The sequence below is a fragment of the Onychostruthus taczanowskii genome, unplaced genomic scaffold, assembly GCF_017590055.1.
Source record: "Onychostruthus taczanowskii isolate IOZ18803 unplaced genomic scaffold, ASM1759005v1 scaffold10, whole genome shotgun sequence".
In the NCBI taxonomy this organism is placed as follows: domain Eukaryota; kingdom Metazoa; phylum Chordata; class Aves; order Passeriformes; family Passeridae; genus Onychostruthus; species Onychostruthus taczanowskii.
In genome coordinates, this window is record NW_024496526.1 from 2285616 (window position 1) to 2306734 (window position 21119).

At 51.6% G+C, this 21119-nt stretch overlaps 1 protein-coding gene and 1 long non-coding RNA gene across 8 annotated transcripts in view; both read left to right on the top strand.

The window, feature by feature from the left end:
- Positions 1-1160: 1160 nt before the first annotated feature.
- LOC121337263 lies at positions 1161-16932 on the top strand. 3 transcript variants are annotated; one of them, XR_005952868.1, is made up of 3 exons: positions 1161-1610; positions 9112-10122; positions 13267-16932. It is a non-coding gene; the product is annotated as an uncharacterized LOC121337263 (long non-coding RNA). The 3 variants fall into 3 exon arrangements; XR_005952869.1 differs by having other exon boundaries at positions 9143-10122; XR_005952870.1 differs by lacking the exon at positions 1161-1610 and adding an exon at positions 2152-3433 and having other exon boundaries at positions 9143-10122.
- A 1775-nt stretch (positions 16933-18707) lies between these two features.
- The window catches only part of LOC121337197 (CREB binding protein), a 95754-nt gene continuing 93342 nt past the window's right edge, over positions 18708-21119 (top strand). For all 5 annotated transcript variants that reach the window (XM_041407141.1, XM_041407175.1, XM_041407149.1 and 2 more), the window contains exon 1: positions 18708-19160. In XM_041407141.1, coding sequence (XP_041263075.1) covers positions 19076-19160 — 85 coding nt within the window. In that variant the 5' untranslated portion in view covers positions 18708-19075. The remainder of the gene's footprint in view (positions 19161-21119) is intronic.

Consider the following 21119-nt stretch of genomic DNA (forward strand, 5'->3'; position numbering starts at 1 on the left):
CTCTGGGTCAAATATTTGTTTGGAGCAATGATTTCCCCTGCTCTCTCTGGTTCTGTGACATTTCAGTCCAGCAGAGCCCACAGCAGTTTGTATTAATGGCTGTGGCCACTGCAGTGGCATGGGGGACCTTGTGTGTCATGGCTCTGCCAGGGGGACCTGCAGGGCTGTGCTCAGCCTGGCCACAGCAGATTTGAGTCTCATCCATTAATCACTACTTTGCTTTTGGTAACTAAACTTCTGTTGCTTTGCGATGACAAGCAGCATTTCTCATTTCCCAGCCTCACAGAGTTTATGGGAATCTAAGAGCTAGATGCAAATGAACTTCATTAACATGCTTAATTATCTTATAAACCTCATACCCATCTGTCCTGCATATGCTTTGTACTTGACACTCGATGACAAAGTGACCATGTTGGGCTTGGCACGAGGTGCCTGAGAGAGGGAACCTTTGGGAAGAGCCCGGCTCTGCCTGAGAGGGGCTGTGTTAGTGCCAGGGGCACACTGGGGGTGAAATGTCTTTTTTCAAAGTCTATGTCTAAGCTGGGAGATGGGAAATGGTGTGTAGAACATGTGGCAGAATGGCACAATCTCAGGAATGATCTGTTAAAAGCAGAGAATCAGCATGGAAACAAACAAACCCCAATCCCTGTCCGTTTGCAGCCCAAGATTCTGGACTGGATTCCATGGTGGCACATGATGCATTTCACAGGGGGGAAGCTGTGCTGCAGTCACAGCACTGGGGGCCTTGAGCAGTCTCAGGGAATGCTTCTGTCCTTATTTAATGTTATTGAAAAATAGCAGAAAAAAATGAGCCTTTACTTCTAAGTTGGTTTGCAAACTGATGGATCTACCTGGGCAAGGGACAATGCAAACCCCAGACTTGTGCCAGAGCCTCCTGAGGGTTTAGGGGCTGTGACAGGGTCTGGGCACAGACTGTCAGCTCTTCTATGTGACAGAATCATGTTGGAGCCACCTCTGTCAGTGGACACTTGGCACATGGGGTGACCCTTGAGGTGCTGCTGTGTGCTCCTCACTCACCTTGTGGCATGGGAAAAGCAGTGACGTTGTGTTGGTGTCTGCTTTTTGGGCACGTGTTTGGAACCAAGCTGAAGCAGAGCATGAAATTTTGCCAGCCTGAGGGGGAGAAAGGACCCAGGATGAGCAGCCCTGGGAACAGCTGTCCTGCCACCAGAGCAGTGGTGAGTCCGTGTGTCCGAGCAGCGGAGGGCAGGGAGCACAGTGCATAGCAAAGTGCTGACGAAGGATCTCCTTCCCTCCTGTCGCTCTTGCCAGCTCTCATCAGCCAAAGACACCTTGTTCCTGCAGGGGCTTGGATAACACGCCAGCCTGGGCACCCCTCTGCCTCCCACCCTTGCATCCAGCCTCCTGGTCCGAGGCCAAGCTCCCTATCACGTTACCAGCCCCAGTCCCCTCCGGCACCGGCAGTCATGAAGTTTAGGAGAGAGAATGTTGAAAACTGTGGAGCTGGAGCTCTAAATAATTGTAAATATGAGCAAACCAGAGATGTGGCTGCAGGGCAAGTATTGTCTCTGTGTGCTGTGGTTGTGACCAGACTGGGAAGTTGAAGAGAAAACACAACTTTGCAGCAGGTTGGTGGTTTGGGGTGTTTTTTGTGTGGAGTTTGTGTGGGTTTTTTGGGGGGAGCTCAGGCATGTGCCCAGTGAGCCCAGGCCCCCAGGGCACAGTGGTTTGATGGCATTGCAAGTGATGCACAAACACGTATTAGTAGCGTTTTTTGATAACTCTGAGCCAGTCACACTCTGAATCCTTCTTCCTGGAAAAAGAGGAAATAATTTAACTTTCCTTTCTAATTTGTAGAAAATACAAGGGGAAAGTGCCCCCCTCACGTGGATCCTGCCTGTAGAGCTGCTGTTGCACAGTTCCTGCCCCAGCATCCAGCACTGATTCACACCACAGGAGCCACAGCTGCACCTGTAGGTGCCACTGTGATCCAGCTGGGCACGAACAGCTCTGCTGGGGACAGGTCCTGCTGGTTCAGCTCCTTGTCTGCCAGGAGCTCCCCCAAACTCTGCCTGGTGAGCTCATCTCATTTCTGCTGAGAGGGGTCCCAGGGAGCCTGTGGAGAAGGGAACATCCACGGGAACAGAGGAGCTGGTGTGATACCAGGATGGTACCTTGACTCAGAGGTCCCCTGAAATGGTTTTTAGCCCTGAAGGTGCCCAGTTTGCTGGTGGTGGGGTCCTGTAAAGGCTGTCAGCTGTGCTGATGCCAAGTGCACCTAGGGGCATTAGAAAAGGGAAGTCAGATGTGACAGGCTGAGCCTCCAGCTGAGGTCTTGCAGCATGGGTCACTCTCTGCTTCCAGGCCATGTACCAGGACTCATCCTTCCCTGCTGACTCCCGTTCTGGAAGTAATATCTGTTCTCCTCCTTTCTGGATGGGTTTTGGGGTGTCCATGTGCTACCTGCACGTGGGAGAAGGCAGTCTCTTGCTTTTACACCTGCTGCATAAAGGTGTAAATGCTGTAAGGCCCCTCGTTGCCAAAGATGCTTCCCAAAGACTGAAGATGCCAGGAAAGACCCCACAAAGCAACGGGACTGTGATAGGTGGAAAGCTGCGGTTCTCCCCTTTGTCCCCACCAGCAGCTGGGGCTAGGGTGGCCTTGGGGACAAGGGGACAGGAGGGGCTGGCAAGGGTGCAGGGCCCGGCATGTCCCGGCCTTTATCTCCCCCTAGTGCCACCCGCCAGGCTCCTTTACTCCGGTGCTGCGCCGTGCAGAGTCCGGCAGTGCCCTGGGGCAGCCACATCCCAGAGCAGCACAGGGACTGTGGGGAACGGGGCAGGGCACGCCTGTGGGGCTGGACCCCATTGGCCACAGGAGTGATGTCCTGAAAATCCTGGTCGAGTGAGCGTCAGGAAGAGCCACAACATCCAACTGCAACAAGGAGGTTGGCATCATGGGAGCTGTGGTGGTGATGGGAGGACAGGAGGTGGTGGAGAGTGAGGTGATGAATGTGTCTTTGCTTGGCCTGAATGGACCCGAAAGGTGACATTCCCAAGGCTGAAATGAGGCTGTTCTGGTGGCACTGTCACCTGAGCAAGGCCAAGGGACCCTTGGAGCTGTGACAATCCTGAAGGAATAGAACAGGGTCACCCCCTGCCTGTGAGGCCATGGGGATGTGCAGCCGTGCTCGAGGCAGCCTGGCCCCGTGGAGCTGGAGATCACCTTCGGTCAGCAGGACCTTGCTGAGTCCCGAGCCGCTGTCCCTGAGCCATGTGTGCACTGAGCTGTGCCCAGACTCAGCAGCAGCCGGGGGTGGCACACAGCCCGCGGGGCTCTGCTCCTGAGCCTTGTCCTCTGTTCTCTCCGAGCTTCCCATCGCCCGTGGTTTGAGCAGGAAAAGGGCAAGAGGCTCTTCCTCACAGACTGGCTCTCCCCTCAGCCCGGCAGGGTAAGCTGTGGGAGGAAAATTGTTAAAAAGATAACATTTGGCACCACAAAAGGGCTCTGTACAGCTGTGGGTGGCGTCTCCTCGGTTTGGCTCCCCAGGGAGCCGCTTCACACCCTGCTGCAGGTGACGTGCTGTGCTCTGCCTCGGGTGACCCGGCACCGCTGGGGTTCCATGTTTTGTGGTTGTCTCCAAGCTGGGGTTGGAGCCTGTGCTGATTTAGTGCGTTTCTGTTGCCCTCCAAGTTTTCCGATGCGTTTTAGCGCTTCAAAAAAGCCCTGCAATGGTGCTGGGGACACGGGGCTCGCTGGGGGGCACAGGGGGCAAACAGGGCTGGGTTTGGGGCTGTGCTTGTGGGGCCATGTGGGGTACGGTGTGGGGTCATGTTCTGTGGAGCCGTATGGGGGGCAGGCTGTGGGGCTGGGCTTGTGGGGCCATGTGGGGCAGGGCATGGGGCTGTGTAGCGTGAGGCCATGCTCCGCTGGGAATGTGGGATGCACAGGCAGCCTCTGCTTTATGGGGGTACCCAAGCCATGCTGGATCCACACCTCTGCATCCCACACACAAGGACCTGCCCAAGCTGGGGGGTCACACAGCAGCTGTGGATGTGCCTGGTCACAAAACACCCAAACACTGCAACCTCCTCCGGAGCCCTGTGCTCTTCCAGTGCCGGCGCCAATCCCAGGGCTCTTCCCAGCAGGAATCAGCCCACTGAAGGAGTTTGCTGCTCTCTTCTGGCTTTAGACACATTTCGAGTTGCAGAATTCCTCTTTTTCAAAGCGCCCAGAGGGGACTCGTGCACGCACAGGGTTAATGGAAAGCCCGCTGGGTCTGAGCAGCCCCCCCGCGCCGGCCGGCCCCTGGCAGCCCTGTGCCCGGGTATTTATAGCACCGTGAACTTTGAGCGTGTCCAGCGAGCGGGCAAAACCCGCTGGGGACCTGGGCACGGCCCCGGCAGAGCTGCAGGCTGCCGGGGGTCCTGGCCCAGGCTTCAGCAAAGCAACCCAGACCATCCAGCAGCGCATCCCGGCCCCCTGCGCCCCCCACACCCCACAGCCAGGCAGCTCCGGGGCAACCAGGGACCCCCGGTGTGGGACCCCGTGAACGCACCTGGGTGGCCAAGGACGTGGGGCTGAGCCTCCTTCAGCCACGGCGCCGTCAGAGCAGCATCCTCCCAAGCTGATGTTCCAGGTTTCGAGCTGGCATTCCTGGTTTCAGTAGCAGCTGAATGCAGGCGTCTTCCCTTTTCCGTGACAAACAACAAGCAGAAGATCCCACCTCTTCACGGTGTCCCGGGGCAGATTCCTTCTCATCAGACAACCTGCCAGCCAGTTCACCGTGTCCTGGAGAGAAAACATCATGTGTGGCTTCCTTACTCTGAAATTAGGCAGAGGGAAGGGAGCGTATGGGTGGTAGGGGATGGGAAGCCTGTGTGTGTAAAGCCTTGAAAAAGACCTAAAAAAAAAAACCAAAACAAAACCCAAAACAATTTAAAAACCAAAAAAAATCCCCAAAAACAAAACAAAACATCCCAAAGAAAACACCAACCAAAAAAGAGAGGATTTGCTTATCTTTTAGCAGGTGGCATTCAGTGCCCCATTGAAGGGGCAGCCCAGAAAGCCAGCATCATCCTGGGCTCATGCACAGCATGGGCAGCAGGTGAGGGTGGGATTCAGGTGAGAGCCCACCTGCAGAGCTGCCTCCAGAGCAGGGCATCAGCATCAGAAGCATGTGGGGATGCTGGAGAGAGTCCAGAGGAGCCCATGGAGATGCCCCCAGGGCTGGAGCCCCTCTGCTCTGGAGCCAGGCTGGCAGAGCTGGGGGTGCTCACCTGGAGAGGAGAAGGCTCCAGGGACACCTCAGAGCCCCTTGCAGGGCCTAAAGGGGCTCCAGGAGAGCTGGAGAGGGACTGGGGACAAGGCATGGAGGGACAGGACACAGGGAATGGCTTCCCACTGCCAGAGGACAGGGCTGGATGGGATATTGGGAAGGAATTGTTCCCTGTGAGGGTGGGCAGGCCCTGGCACAGGGTGCCCAGAGCAGCTGTGGCTGCCCCTGGATCCCTGGCAGTGCCCAAGGCCAGGCTGGATGGGGCTTGGAGCAGCCTGGGACAGTGGGAGGGGTCCCTGCCATGGCAGGGATGGAACAAGATGAGCTTTAAGGTTCCTTCCAAACGATTCCATAAAAAGGGCTATGAAGGCACCCAGGGGCTGCAGTGTGGGGGTCTCTGGAAGACCCCAGCCCTACTGGTCTGTGCTTCTCCAGCATTTCAAGTCTGGGAGTTGGTTGGGGCATTATTTTTAGGAATCATTGAGACTGAAGCAGAGAGGCAAACAGGAAACCCTGGTCTGCCATGCCTCCATCCACAGTGGGATTCTGCTCCAACTGTTCTGTGTGCTGAGATCCCCTTAACTCAAAATGGATATGTGACTTTGCACAGAAAAAGCCAGAGGGGGAGGTGGGCCTCAAGGATAATTAAAGAAATGGAGTAGCTTTCACCCAAGGAAGAACTGTACAGGCTGGGATGCTTGATCCAGGGCAGGAAATGGCAAGTGAATAAGACAGAAAGCAGAAGAAGTGAATTTTTCCCCAGGTCAGAGAAGTCTGCGTGGATCTTCAGGAGGACAGCGGGAGATTTCTGGTTCTATGAGATGAATCTCTGAAACAAAGATTATCTTCTCCTGGAGCCAAGTGTAGGATTTGCAGACCTGGTTACTGGAAACCCACCAAGACCATGGGGTTTTCTGCCCTCAAAAGCAACTGAAATGTTTTGACCAAAATTCCCTATTTTTCCTGTGTTTTCACTGTGATTTTGCCCCCAGAAGAGTGCATTTCATCTGCTGTGGGTAATGTGTGACAGCGCTGCAAGCAAAGGAAAATTGGGTCCTGTAAAGGGCAGTGTCTTGAAATTTTGGTCATGGAGGACCAGCCTCATTTATAATTACAAATATACAGAGATTTGTGCAATTACACATCCCAGCTGGCTCTGAGGGCAAGTGCTCAAGGTTGCCGCTCTTTTCCTGAAAGCACTGGCAATTTACTTGTGGGAAAACTTATTTTATATCCTTGGGAAAATATAAGGGTGTTGCTGTTGCCCTCTGAGATGTTTTTAGGTCCTGCCCACGCCAGGAATGGCCACAGAGCTTTGCAGCAGCAGGCAAAGGAGCAAGCACTGAAATATCAGGGAAGGAAAGGGAGGAATGGTTTTATTCTTACAGATTCCTGCATAAAATAGAGGCTAAAGCACGTCTTCAAAATGATTGAGCGAGGACACTGCTCATTACATAAGGTTGTTGGGGGGAAAAAATAGGCTGATTTACATTTTTATAGGAAATAAAAGGAGGTTTGTGGGTGACATAGCACCTTCCTCTGAGAATGTCAGCATGAGATAAGTGGGCTTCAAAGGGAAGAGTAACCGTTTTCCCGCAGGGACGGAGTCCATCCCAGAGAGCTGAGTCTGGGAGAAAAACGCTTTTTGAAGGAAATTTTTGTTGCCGTTACAAATACGTTTATTTAGCACAATTCACATTGACTGCGAGGCTGCTGCTTCTCATTTCTGCTGGTTCCTCTGAATTTTGGTGAAGCTTTAGGTAGCAGGAAAACCAAACTGCTTCTGTTTTGTGGATGTGGTGTTTTCAGGGCAGGAGGAGAGGCCGATGTGCTTTTTAGGAGTGGGGGGATTTTGTCAGGGTTGGAGTTCAGTGATACTTTAATTTCATTCACAGTGAGTCGCCAGGTGGGGTTTCACCCTGGTTTCAGGTTGGTGGCCCTCTGAGATTTGCTGTGCTGTGCTTCAGAGCCGTGGCTGTCTGGCAGAACAATTCCGGTTGCTCAAAAGCGCCGATTAGCATAAATGAAGGAGTGGGTGAAATGTTCATTATATTGCCTACTGTCATGTTTGTGTACCAGATTTTGTTACCATCTGTCATTTCTGTTTTCTTGTTGTTGCCAAAAGTTGTCATTCTGAATGGAGGGTGGAGACTTATCTTCAAAAGCCAGCATGAGATAATTTTAGGTACTTCAGGGCTCATGTGCTCCGTGCTGGGTGTCAGTGGCCCTCACGTACATCAGCCTCACATGTCTTTGGTAAAATCTGGACAATGGTTTAGTTAAAGGAGTTTTTTAAACCATTGGGGTCATGCAAGTGCATAAGATTCTCATCTCTTGTCATTTAAAAAGAGTATCCGGCCCTTGCAATATGTTCTCCTTAATCTTAAAAAAAAATACAGGGTACAAAGAAGGGTGTATGTGGGGCCATGGCGGTGTTAAAATCCAAGGACTTGCCCAGAGATCTGACCGAGGGAAGCAACAGCTCTGCTATAACGGACTGCAGCATCCCCAGATAATTTCCAGAGATGTAAATATCCCAGGGACTGAAGCTGGACAAATTCAACCTTGAAATGAGCCGCAGCTCTCTTGCAGGAACGGTGGCTGCGTACTGCGACACTTGCGAGGGGAGCGGTGCCTGCACCGGGGCTTGCAGCCTTTCGAGCAAAATTAGCTCATTTCAACCACACAGCTTTAATGCAGAGACTGGAGGAAGGGCTCAGCCTGCAAGCAGGGACCTGGGAGGTGAAGCCGTGAGGATTTCTTGCCTTGTCCAAGTCCTTTGCGATCATCCGGTCTGAAAGCTCGGTGCCCTGTGCCAGCTGGGGATGGAGAGGGCTCAGGGTGCCTGGATCATCCTCCTTTCATTGGGCTGGAGCACCAGGCTGCTGCTGTGAACTGTCAAATCCTCCCTGGCAGTGCCAGGCCCATGCTGGCACCTCGTCACTTCCCGTGTCAGCCCACAGCAGCTCTGCTCTGCCCAGGGTTGCTGGGTTTTCATGTGGCCTGAGTGACAGGGCTCAATGTTCACCTGAAATGCAGTGACTTGTGACATCCAAAAATGCAGAAAAGATTATCTAATTACTTCAACTGGACTTAAACTCCAGGAAAATACAAAGCCAGACAGTTTGGGGATGTTTTCTTGTTAGTTTGGGCTCAGCCAGTGGTGCAAAGTCATAACCAAAGCCATGATGTGCCAGTGTTGTGGTGAGAACTCTCACTGGTGTGGGAGTGCAGAGGGTCGCTGCTTCCTCCAGGAGAGCTGGGGAAGGAGGAGATGGAGCTGCCTTTGCTCTGGAAGCAGCAGAGTCCATTCTAGACATCTCTGATCAAAGGCTGGGGGAGACCAGGATCATGCAATGACTGCAGTAATTACTGGGTACTTCTTTGAAGTAGTCTCAGGTATCTCTCTTTTGTGTTATGATCTGTATTATGCACTTTCCAGTGCCTAAAGGGGCTCCAGGAGAGCTGGAGAGGGACTTTAGACAAGGGCCTGGAGTGACAGGACAAGGCTTCCCACTGCCAGGGGAATATTGGGAAGAAATTCTTCCCTGTGAAGCTGGGCAGGCCCTGGCACAGGGTGCCCAGAGAAGCTGTGGCTGCCCCTGGATCCCTGGAAGTGTCCAAGGCCAGGTTGGACAGGACTTGGAGCACCCTGGGGTAGTGGGAAGTGTCCCTGCCCATGGCAGGGAGTGGAACAAAATGAGCTTTAAGGTCCCTTCCAACCCCAACCAGTCTGTGATTCTATGAAAGCCCTGTATTTTATCAAATCTTTGGGTTCTTTTATGATACAGATTTGAGGTAACAGCTCTGTCATGTTTTAACACTTCAACAATGTAAATTGTCTTTCCTAGCTCAAATTCTCCCATATTTGCTCTCTCCCAGAGGATAATTCTACAAAGCTCATGAGCAAATTCCACCCGAGCCTTTCAGGATGCTGTGAACATCACTGACAGCCGTTGTGAAAAAGTTGGGTCTGGGTTTGTTTCACAAGTGTGAAATAAATTTCAAAACTCTCACATTCAAACCAGCCTGGTAAATTGCCCTAAACGAGCACCAAGTGTCATCTTGTGTGGATGACAGAGGAACCTGGAATGCAGCTGAGAAGCCTTTGGACAAGCAGGAAGAAGTGGGCTTGGGCCATGGGGAGTGGAGCTGACCTGGCAGAGGGGCCAAATGGGCTGATTTAACAGATGTGAGCATACACTGGATGTGGAGGAGCTGGGGACTGAGATGAGGTGCAGTAGTTTGTCAGGCCCTGCTCCAGGATGACAATGATGGGACCTCCAGGCTGGGTGATTGAGAGCTGATCTGGCTCCACTTCCCTGGTTAGCACAAGGCTGGGATAAGCTGATATAGGGTGGAAGAAAAGCAGGAAAAAAAAAGGAATTTCTCATCTTAACACCTAATGTGCTGCTGGCTTAAGACAGGAAGACAAGCGACCTTGGCTGATCTAAGACAGAAGCACAGAGCACATCGACAGCCAAGCCATGAAACTCCTCCGCAAGAATGAACCATTAATGGAATTAACCATGGTGCCCAAGGTGGACAGCTTGGGGTGAAAAGTTAATCCTGATATAATTAGAGACAGCCTTGTAACAGCAAAATTGTGGAGTCACAGGTCACAGCGTGAGATGCCACCAAGACCTTGCAGTGTGTCAAGTCTTGCAGGAATGGGACAGGAGTGAAACAGAAATCATCTGCATCATGCTTCAAAGGATGGAGCAATGTCCTGAGAGAGCTGGGGAAGGTTTCTCTGTCCACCCCATGAAGTGTTTGGCCTTGAGGAACTCAGGCAAGAATATCATGTCCAACCAAGCACACAAAACCCAAACAAATTAAAATGCATCTGGACTGATGTGCAGGTATGTTAAAAGAGTTTCCTGACCTTTACAGGGATTGTTTTATTCCCTAGAGCATCACATTTTATTATTATTGCCTTCTACGTAATTTGTCGTAGAAAAATATAATTTTGGCTATGAAATTGTTTGCCTTCATTTAAGCTCTGCAATAGTATTTAACTTTCTGGTCCTTTTTGAAACTAATTTCCCCAGGCAAATTACATCCTGTGCAAAGAGGTTCTTGTCATTGATGTCACAGAATGGGACATCACAGCTGGGGACAGGGGGGAGCATTGGTGGTGGGTGATCATTTCTTTGATAACCTTAAAAGCAACAGAGTAGAGCACCTCCTTGGAATCACTCTCTCACAGGTTTTCCAGAGGAAACAATCCAATTTTATCCTGTGCTGGTTATCACCATCACCTCAGTCACTTTGCTGCCCTGCTGTGATCCCCTTATTCTGAACAGGGTGCCAGAGAAGCTGTGACTGCCCCTTCCCTGGCAGTGTTCAAGGCCAGGTTGGACAAAGCTTGGAGCAGCCTGGGAGAGTGGAAGGTGTCCCTGCCCATGGCAGGGAGTGGAATGGGATGCTCTTCAAAGTCCCTTCCAAACCAGTCTGTCATTCCATATTTCTATGAGCTAGAAGCCATAATAAAAATAATTCTACTTTCACCTGACCCCATTATTTAGGAGCTCGTGCGAACTTACAGTGAAAGGTGATTAATGCTGAAAAAGGGTTTTCCAGCTAAAGCCCTCATGTTTGGGAGAAACTCTGGACTGAGTCACCAGGAAAGGTTTTGGGTTTGGCTCTGTGCTGGGCACCCAAGAAGTGCCAGATGTGATTCAGGCAGCCAAAACAAGGCAACAGGAGGGATGCAAGATGCATCCAGCTGGGATGCATGAGAGCCAGGCTGCCCAAGGAGCTGCCTGAGAGAACCACAGGGCTGGAGAAATAGTGAAGCCTTTAAACTGGTTGTTGCCATAACAAGAAAAAATAAAGAATTTGGTTTGAATCAAATGTGAAAAATTTGCTGAAGGAGAAGGTGAGTGGATTGATGTGTTTTAGTCATTTTGTCCTCTCTTACTCCCTTTAATTTCCCAGTTTTGGAGTTAAAATCTGTTTTTAAAGTTTTGCTCACACAGCAGGGAAATTAGGTGTTTTCACTGTCAATTAATAAATCAGAAGGTTTCAGTGCTTTCTGAATTCTGAAAGCTGAAACTTTGAGGGGTTTTCTGAGTACTTACTGAAGCCCTGAACACACCAGAGTTACCTGCAGAAGGTGAAGATTTCCACAAACACCTTATCTGCTAGAAAAAGGGTGAAAAGAGTCATCATTATCCAACTTAGGGGGCAATGTGGGGCTGGGCCAGTCCCACTTTCTACTGGTCCCAAACCAGTGAGCATTGAACTTCAAGCTCCTGTAGAATTTGCTCTTTTTTTTACACAAAACAAGGGAAAAAAACCCAAAAACAAACTCTAGTGGTAGGGGAATAGCAAGGCTGGAGGCACAAACAGGCAGTTAATATATTCCCCTTGTCAACCCTGCTCAATGCCCTCCCTGTCCTGATGAATATTGAAGAATTTCATACAAATTGGAACAGGTTCAGCAGGACAGTTTTCCAAGACCCAGCCCAGAAAGGCTTCCTGGTCGCCGCTGGGGGCCCTTTCCTCTATGGGAGGAGTGCACAGTCCGCAGGAGGAAGTTCTTCCCTGTGAGGGTGAGGAGGCCCTGGCACAGATTGCCCAGAGAGGCTGCGGCTGCCCCATCCCAGAGGTGTCCAAAGCCAGTCTGGATGGGGTTTGGAGCAGCCTGGTCTGGTGGAAAGTGTCCCTGCCCACGGTACAGGGCTGGAACAAAGGGGCTCTAAGGTTTCTTCCCACCCAAACCATTCCATGATTCTGTGACTGCACGTGGCAGTGTCAGAGCAAGGACAGGGCAGCCACCTGAGTCTGTACCATTCTCCAAGAACTTGGGCACAGTTAACTCTTGGAGGCTAATGCAGAGGGTGAGGGACCTGTCTGCCACCTAAATCCAAAACATTTCACAGCTGGCTTTTAACTCAGGAGAGAGGGAGAGAGAGAGGCTGGCACTGCAGAAGAGCTTGGGGTTGCTTTCTGGATGACTATGGGAGTTCAGCAGAGTTTCTGATGAAAAATAAAGTTTTTCAAGAGTTGTGATGAGTTGAATCCACAGCAAAAAGCTTAAAGGCTAGTGTGGAAGCCAGGATTAACACTGAGAAGGTACAGAGTTTCCCAGGAATGAAGCTTCTTGAGATAACCAAGTCTTGTGCTAAAGCTGTGACTGATAGCAAGAAGAGAAGAGGCAGAGGGACAGGCAAGGCTGAATGGAGCAGGAGGAATTGCAGAGCCATACTGTTGTGGCTGCCTCCACCAACCTGGACAATGGCAGAGCAGGAAAAAATGCCACCAGTGTCCCCATGGCCTGGCTTGACAGTGGCTCAGCAGAGTTTTGCACACAGGTGACTAACAGGATGATGGTGAGACTGTGAGCTTGGCCAGAGTTTTCTTGGGAACACCAGATTTTGCTGCAGCAAAAAATAAGGACTGTCAGCCAGAACACAAGGAGGGCATTTCCAAATGTGACCCCAGACACTTACCTGAAGTCACTGCATTGCTGTGAGCATTGCTACTGATTAGGAAAAAAAAAAAAGGGAAAAAAAAAAGCAAGAAAAAAAAAGCAAGCTATATGCAGAGACATAAAAAAAAAAGAACTATAAGATTTATAGTAATGAATTACTTCCACAAAAGATATATGCAGTGTGTCCAAGTAGGTTAATAAATGCTTGGATGGCATTGAATTGAAAGGAGTAATGCTTAGTGTGGTCAGTAGTGCTGAGCACTTGATTACAGAGTCATAGGATGGTGTTGTATGGAAGAGACCTTAAATGCTATTTCCTTCTACCCCTCTGCCATGGCAGGGACACCTTCCACCAGAGCAGGCTGCTCCAAGCCCCATCCAGCCAAGCCTTGGACACTTACAGGAATTCGGGGACAGCCACAGCTTCTCTGAACCCCCTGTGCCAGGGCCTTCCCACCCTCATAGGGGAGATTTTTTTCCTGATATCTAAGCTAAAACTACTCTCAATTTGCACCCATTCCCCCTTGTCCTGTCACTACATTCTCTTGTAAACCATCCTTCCTTTCAGTTCCCTATAGGTACTGGAAAACCTTGTCTCTGTGATGCCATCATGGAATGAGCAGAGGACAGAAATGACACGGGAGAAATCTGGAGACACCTTTCAAGGGATGAAGAATCATCCAACCCCTCTGGTTTGAAGATGCTGACAGGCCACTGCTCTGAGCTGTGTGGAGGGAGCAGAACGAATGGAGGGAAGCACGAGCCCTGGTGGGAAGGATGAGGTCTTGCTCCAAGATAAAGGTTCAGGCAAGAGCTGGAGCCTGTGTGAATTTGGCAGAGGGGAGTGTGAGCAGTGCTCACTCCTGAGCTCACAGCTCAGCACCCAGGCTCAGACTGAGCATCTGGCATTCAGCTCACACCAAGCTGTGAGCAGCAGCACCTGAAGAGCTTGTGAATGCCCTCTCCTACTGGTGGTGCAATGGGAAGGCCACATCTTTAACCAGGGGACAAGGCAGGGAGGGGGGAAACACTGAAATCTTCCCATCTCAAGTGGCCAGACTGTATCTATGGGCATCCCACCTTTCTCTGTGCTCAGGGAAGAGATCTTTCACCATAATCTGCAGCGGAAAAAATGTTCTGTGTCTTTTTTTTGGCCCATGTTGGCTGAAACCGCCCATAAACCACTAATTGCCGCTGCTAAAAGGGAGCTGGCAGACATGAAATTTGCCCAGATTACCCAGATTACTATTTTATGGGTAGAAATATGATTTCAAACTGACTGTGGGGCAGGTTGCAAACTGGTGTCAGAGAGATGAAAAACCATAATGTCGCAGAGCCCAAAGACAGACATTTTTTGTGGCAGTTTACTTTAAAAATAAAGCAAATGGACTGTTGTGTCTCAGACAAAGTCTGAGATTCGTCAAGCAACAACCTTGAGTGAGAGCACAAAGATTTATACAGGTTTTTCTTAATAGTTTGTCAGGCATGGCAAAGTTACAGGCTTCACATTTGGGACTTAAGAAAGAAGGACCCCTCAGAGTGACAGACTCAATTATGCTGATGACAGAAGACACTGTTTTTCCTGAACTGCTGCTCTTGCTTTTGTGAGATAGCCTTACCCATTACTTGGGGGATTCCTCCACATCAGAGTTAGATGGTCCTGACAGATGATGGGCAAGATTCTGAGCAATTTGCTGAAAAGTCCAAGTCTGCATCCAGTCCCCACGAGACTCTGTTCAACAAGTAGGTAGGAAATAGCTTTACATTAATGAATACTTAATGAAAAGGAGAGCAGAATCAGATCTGATTGCTGCTTGTGGGGTATCGCCCACAGAACACGTTTAGCCACCTGCAAATACTCTTTCTGCATGAAATGAAGCAAGGAGACCCTTTGAGCCGTGTGTCAAGCTCTGTAGCCCAAGGAGGCAAGAGTTTGCAGAAGTTCACAGACACGCAGCTAAACACAAACAGTGCTGTGATTGCGGTCCCTGGGTTACCACCACTTCCTGAACACCACAGAATTCACACACACAATGAAAATCAGAAGCCAGAAACAGCAGTTATTTCACATAAAATTGCTCCACAATCCCATGAGTGCAGGGTGTGTGTAACCAGACGTGCCTAGAGAAAGAATAGGCAGCACCTTCTGCAGCAGCCGGGAGGAGAGGAGGCAACAGGCCCTGGGCTTTTCTTCTATCCTGGAAGAGCTTTGGCAGCACATGGGAATGGTAAGGCCACCTGGTTCTGGGACATAACATCACCAGGAAAAACAGACTCCCATTCCCAATGAGAACTCCTCTGATGGTGCCACAGTGACTACAAGTTACAGGGCAGAGCTCCTCAGAAGTTATTCAAACACTGCTAATTGTTTGGCTGTAAGGTTTTGAGGTCACAAGCTATAGAAATGATCCTTCCATGTTTTGGGTGGGGAAGGGAGGTAGGACCTCAGGAACTGTGTCTTTAAGCAGCTTAGTTCTGGAGACAGGAAGTCTGGCGATGGGCTGCAGCAGTGCAGATTTTATTATGCAATTTCTCTTGGAACTAGTCCCTGAATAAAGGAGTTATCCATTAAGCACCTGCTTTGCCCTCCCTCCTGAACACCACAAACGAAGGTCTCAGGAATCCTTTCAAGAGCTTACCCATCAGTGGGGGAGCAGGGAGCCATGCACTGGGGTCCAGACTGGTAATATTGATGTGTTTGGTTTATAGTGTCTTTCAAAGGGTTTCTCTTCATTAAATCCTCCTACTCTGTTTGAGCTTGTTCCATGTTTGGCATTACTAGTGTACCAGTGGCTGAGGCCATCTAAGTCTTGCAATACTGATCCAAAGGGCTGTGGTACCCAGGCTACTCTTAGGCCCTCAGGATATTTAATCATAGCCCTCTTTCCAAAGGGTAGCCAAGGTCTTCCTCTCCCTCCCATCATTAACCTATCATTGCTGTTCTGATCCCATGGTAGGGGCAGCTGGGGACATTGCAGCACGGAGAAGGTGCAGGACACAGTGGAAGTAGGATCCTCCTCCTCTGCCCCTACTGCCTGTGGTAAAGGATTCCCTCCCTCCAAAGCATCTCCTTTCCCTCCCACTCTGCTCCTGGGACTTGCAGCCCCACTCTGACTTCACCAACGTGGCAAGCCTGGCACTTGCTGTAAAGACAGAGGAGCTCTCCCAGCTAATCATGGCCTCCATACATCCTCTGCCTTTCTCCCAACAGTGGGTACATGGCATTTCCCTCAGAGGCACTGACACAGCAGCTCCTGTCACAGCACTGGGGCTGTCAGGGCCCCTGCCTCAGCGGCTGTGTGCTCAGGGCTGCAGTACTGGTGTAACACGGGTGTGTCACCCAGCACCAGGCAGCATGAACATCCTCTGGAGAGGGGCAGTAGCTGTGGGACTGCTCAGGATCTGTCCCCAGTGGTAAACTCCATCCTGACTTTATCCCAGAGCTGCAGAGTTCATGCAGCAGCAGGGAAAGGGGTCATGAGGGGAGCAAAGTGCTACGGAGAGCTCCTGGTGTCAGCCACTCCTGCATATCCATAAGTGATGCCATTGTAGAAGTACAGACTCGTTTGGGTTTGAGGGATTTTAAACAGCAGCTCATTCCACCTTCCTGCCAGGGGCAGGGACACCTTCCACTAGCTCAGGTTGCCCAGGCCGTAATGACCAAGGCAAGCACAGTGATCCAAGATGCAATTCAAAATACATCAACCAAACTTGTTAAAAAGTTCAAGCAGGAGCCAGAAAAAGACACTGCTGTCCTCAGCTGTGCCTTAGAGTCTGACCTGACTCCCACTCCTCACCTCCAACAGCAAAACATTTTCCTTTAACCTAAACTGGGATAAATGCTTAATACCACAGTAAAATGCTGCTGGATAAGAGCTGCTGCTTTTACATCTAGAGGCACTGTGAGACACTGAACCTGTCCCACACTGAAACAGATGCAAACTCACTGCTTTGGAAGGAAATTAAAGCAGGCACAAGCAGAGAGCCCTTACTTGTGTAACTAACGAGTAACACAGTGATAGAAGCAGAGGTCTGACAGAGACCTCCACGTGATTACAGCCAGACCAAGGACAGGCACCATGTAAATAAATACAGAATTTGCAAGTAAATGTAATGAAATTCATGTAAATGTAGAAGTAAATGTAATGAATTCGGGTTTTGCAGTAAACAAAAGGCAGACTTATTCTTTGCAAAGGAATCTGTCATTATAGATCTCCTTTAAACCAATAAATTATTGCTGTTGAATCCATTTCAGCTTATGGAGCTCATCAACACATCCTCAGAATCCTGTCCAGATCTCCAGCTGCTCCTCCCATTGTGGCTGCCCTTGGAGGACATTCCAACATGAAGGTGATGAAAACAGCCCCAAGCAACCAGTTTGGGTACAAGGAGCTCTGCTGCCACACACATCACCAGGGCTCATAGGACCTGATTCTCAGGTTGGGAACCAGTATGGAAATCCATGGAACTATATGAGCTCCAGTCTTCTAAACCTGTTTTGGGCTGGGGAAGTCTGTCTAGACAGAGCAGAAAGTGTTTGTAAAGCGAGGCTGGGTTTGATGTTGGTGCCTGAGAGTGGGTCAGCTCCGATGGGACATTTGCCTTCATGTGTGGCTGCTCTGAGGGCATGGGGGAAAATGGGGGCACTGAGGGGGAGCATGGGAGGGGATGTTGTGAGGGGGACATTGAGAGTAATGTCCACAGTGGGATTGAGAGGGGAAACTGCAGGGGGTGACTGAGAGGAAAAATGGAGAGGGGACACTCTGAGGAGGACATTGAGAGAGATCATCTCTGAGGGACTGAGAGGGGAAGCTGAGAGGTGACTGAGGGGAAACTGAGAAGTGAGACTGTGAGGGGCATGGCTGTGAAGGGGGCATTGAGAGGGGACATCCACGGTGAGACTGACAAGGCAGACTGGAAATGTAACTGTGAGGGAAAACTGAGGATGACACAGGGAGAGACTGAGAGGGTACATCCATGGTGGAATTGAGAGGAGAGATGGGCCTGGGGGCTTTGAGAAGTATGAAGGGAGGAAAGCCCATGAGGGGGCATTGAGCCATCCATGGTGGGACTGAAAGGGGAGATCGTGGGGGTGACTCTGAAAGGACTGAGAAGGGAAGGGGGGATCATGGGGAGACGTGGAGGGGGCATGGTGAGGGGGGCACTGCAACATCTGAGGGGAGTCAGAGAGGGGACAGTGGGGGGAGACTGCCGAATGACTGAAGCAAGGGCTCTGAGGGACTGAGGGGAGACTGCAGGGCCAATGAGCCGTCCATGGTGGGACTGCGAGGGGAGATCGTGGGGGTCACTACGAGGGGACTGAGGAGAAAAGGGAACTGTGGGGAGACTTGGAGGGGTCGCTGTGAGGGGAGCACTAAGACATCTCTGGTGGGACTGAGGGGAGACTGCGGGGGACGCTGTGAGGGGGGAACAGACATCTGAGGGGAGCCGGAACACCGTGAGGGGACAGCTCTGGGGTCCTGAGGAGGAGCTCCGAGAGGAGCAAACAGGAAAGACCGTGGCCAGGACTTGGGAGGGGGAGAAATGTTCTCTGAGGGGACTGAAGGGAGACTATGAGGGGGCAACGGGAGGAGGCACCTGAGGGCAGACGGAGAGGGGACGCTGTGACGGGGTGCTGCGGAGGGAGCCCTGACTGAAGCAAACAGGGCAGACCGAGGCGGTGGCGGAGCGCACCGAGGCGGGGCACGGCGGCGGAAAGCGAGCGCACAGCACTTCGGGCACGGTGTGTGGGGCGGGGTCGCCGCCCGACTCCCCCACCGGCCCCGAGCCCCTCAGCGGAGCAACTGAGGACGGCGCCGGGCGCTTCCGGCGCCGCGCGCGCCTTTCCGGCAGGGCGGGGCCGCGCCGCGAGCGCGGTGACGCAGCGCGCAGTCCCCGCCCCCGCCCCGCCCCCGAGGGCTCTGGAAAAGAGAAGAGAAAAAAAAACTTTTTTTTTTAATTGAGGAATCAACAGCCGCCATCTTGTCGCGGAGCCGGAGCGCGCGCGGGCGGGCGGCGGGCGGGGGCCGGGGCGAAGCCGCCGCCGCGGAGGGGAGGGGACGGGGCGAGGCGAGGGGAGCGTGTGGGGGGGCGGAATGCGCCCCGAGTGACGGCCTGAGCCGCCATCCGGGCACCGCGGCGGGGGGAGCGCCCGGGAGGAGCGCGGCCGGCAGGGAGGGGGCGCTGGGCCCTTCGCTCCCCGCCCCGAGCCCTCCTCCCTGCGGCCTGCGGCGGCCCGGCATGGGGGAGCGGGGGCGGCCGGCCGGGCACTGAGCGGCGCTGTTGGGTTCCCGTGCGGCGGAGGAGCGGGGACAGCGAGCTCGGCCCCCCCCGAGCACCCCCCGACAACGATCACCGGCTCCGCCGCTCCGGCCACCATGGCGGAGAACTTACTCGACGGGCCGCCCAACCCCAAGCGAGCCAAGCTCAACTCGCCGGGCTTCTCCGCCAGCGATAGCACAGGTAAGGCCGCGGGGGTGGCTCGGGTGGGGCTCTACGGCGGTTCTCCCCCCCACACCCCCCCGCCCCTACCGCCCCGCCGGAGGGGGGGCCTGCGGGACCGCCCGCCCTGCCGCGGTTCCTGGCGGGGGTGGGTTGGGCCTCCTGCAGTCGAAGTTACCGGGCGGGACCCGTACGCCAAGTACCGTCCCGGCTATAAATAGCGGTTGGAAAGAGACGTTTTTTGAGTCGGGTTTCCCTTCTTTTCCTCTGTCATCTTCGTTTTTAGTGCCTCGGTTTGGGTGATGGGGTGGACAGGTGAGTGGGGTGCGGGTAGGGAAGGAGAAGGGCCAGGCATGGGAAACACCGACCGTCCTGCTTATTTTACAATCTTGGAATGGTTCGGGTAGGAAGGGACCTTAAAGCCCGTCTTGTTCCATCTCCTGCCACGGGCAGGGATACCTTCCACTATCCCAGGTTGCTCCAAGCTCCGTCCAGCCTGGCCTTGGGCACTTCCAGGAATGGGGCAGCCGCAGCTTCTCTCGGCAGCCTGTGCGAGGGCCTCGCTATCGTCAAAGGAAGGAATTTCTTCCCGATACAGAATCTAAATCTACCCTCCTTCACTTTAAAGCTGTAGGTGCCTTCTTGGAAGGGTAGTTGAGGTTTCTGTCTACTCCTTAAACCTTAAGTTTACCCACAGCTAATAGCCCTATACAGGCTTTTTCACTGTGTCCCTGTGTGTGACACACTACGGAATAAAAACTCCTTAATAGCTTCTTAGTCATAGAATGATTTGGGTTGGAAAGGATCTTGAAGACCATCGAATTGTACCCTCCAATTAATACTTTGTGCTTTTTTTTACATCCCAACCTGTGACCGAGGTTTTAAGGTATTTGGCTTAAACTGTTTCAAGCGTTTTTCCTTCAAACCCCAAACGACTTGCCGGTAATAATTGAAGTTGCGGGGTTGCTCGTATGCCGAAATGCCCGGCAGCCTGGCAGTCACTGCGACTTGTCTGTGTCTTGTAGTCTCTCTGGCGTGCCTTTTTCTTCAATTGTGATGGGTTTGTAGATAATAAAACACACCAAAATGTCTCGTTTCCAGCCAGTGTGTGCCCGTTGTAAATACACACGTGTGTGCGCAAGAGCATGTGTGCCTAGACCGGCCTCTCCCGGTGTTCCAACTGTTTCAATCCCTGAAAGAGTGGTTTCAGAAGAATACGAAGTCTGTTGCACTTGAATTTCTGCTTTCAGAGATTAATGAATCTTGTGGAAGGGATAGTGATAAGTTAATCATGCTGTGCCTGCTGTGTTTTCATAGACTGAAAAAAAATATTACTATAATTGAGCTGATAAATTCTGTGGGTTTTTTCGTCTTGCTCAATCTGCATTTGGCAACACTTTACAGATGCTTCGGTCCTTTAGGGGTTTTTTATGGAAACCTTTTCTTCTCAGCCTGCAAATAAATGAAACAAGCGAGAAAGAAACAGTATCGAATAAGAACTGTCAGGGAATGTCTAGGTGAGGTCTTGTGATTGAACCGTGTTAATCCCTTGTGTGGAAGCACTAGAATATATGGAAGGCTGATACACAAGTTGCTGTGAAATGCTCTTTGTAACTCAGGACAAATACAGTTTATAGTTCTTTAATTCTACAGCGAGACATTTTAGCCTCCCCTGGTAGCCCGTGTCTTGGTTTGGTTTTTTTTCTTTCTTCTTTCTTTTTTGAAGTTCACTTGGGCTGTTCTGGAATGCTTCAGTCTTAATTACGTCCTGTTCAGCAAGTTCTCGTGTGTCTCGGGGAGCTCTGTGCGCTGCTGGATGTGTGAACTCCAGCATCTGCAGAAAGTTCTGCAGGGCTCGGGGGGCCTGGGGGCACTGCGATGGCAAACCCCAAATTGCATTCTGGATGCATGTGTCCAAGGAGTTCTGTCATCGTCCTGGTGTTCCATAGGCAAAAGTACCTCTCTGCCAAGGGCGTGGGT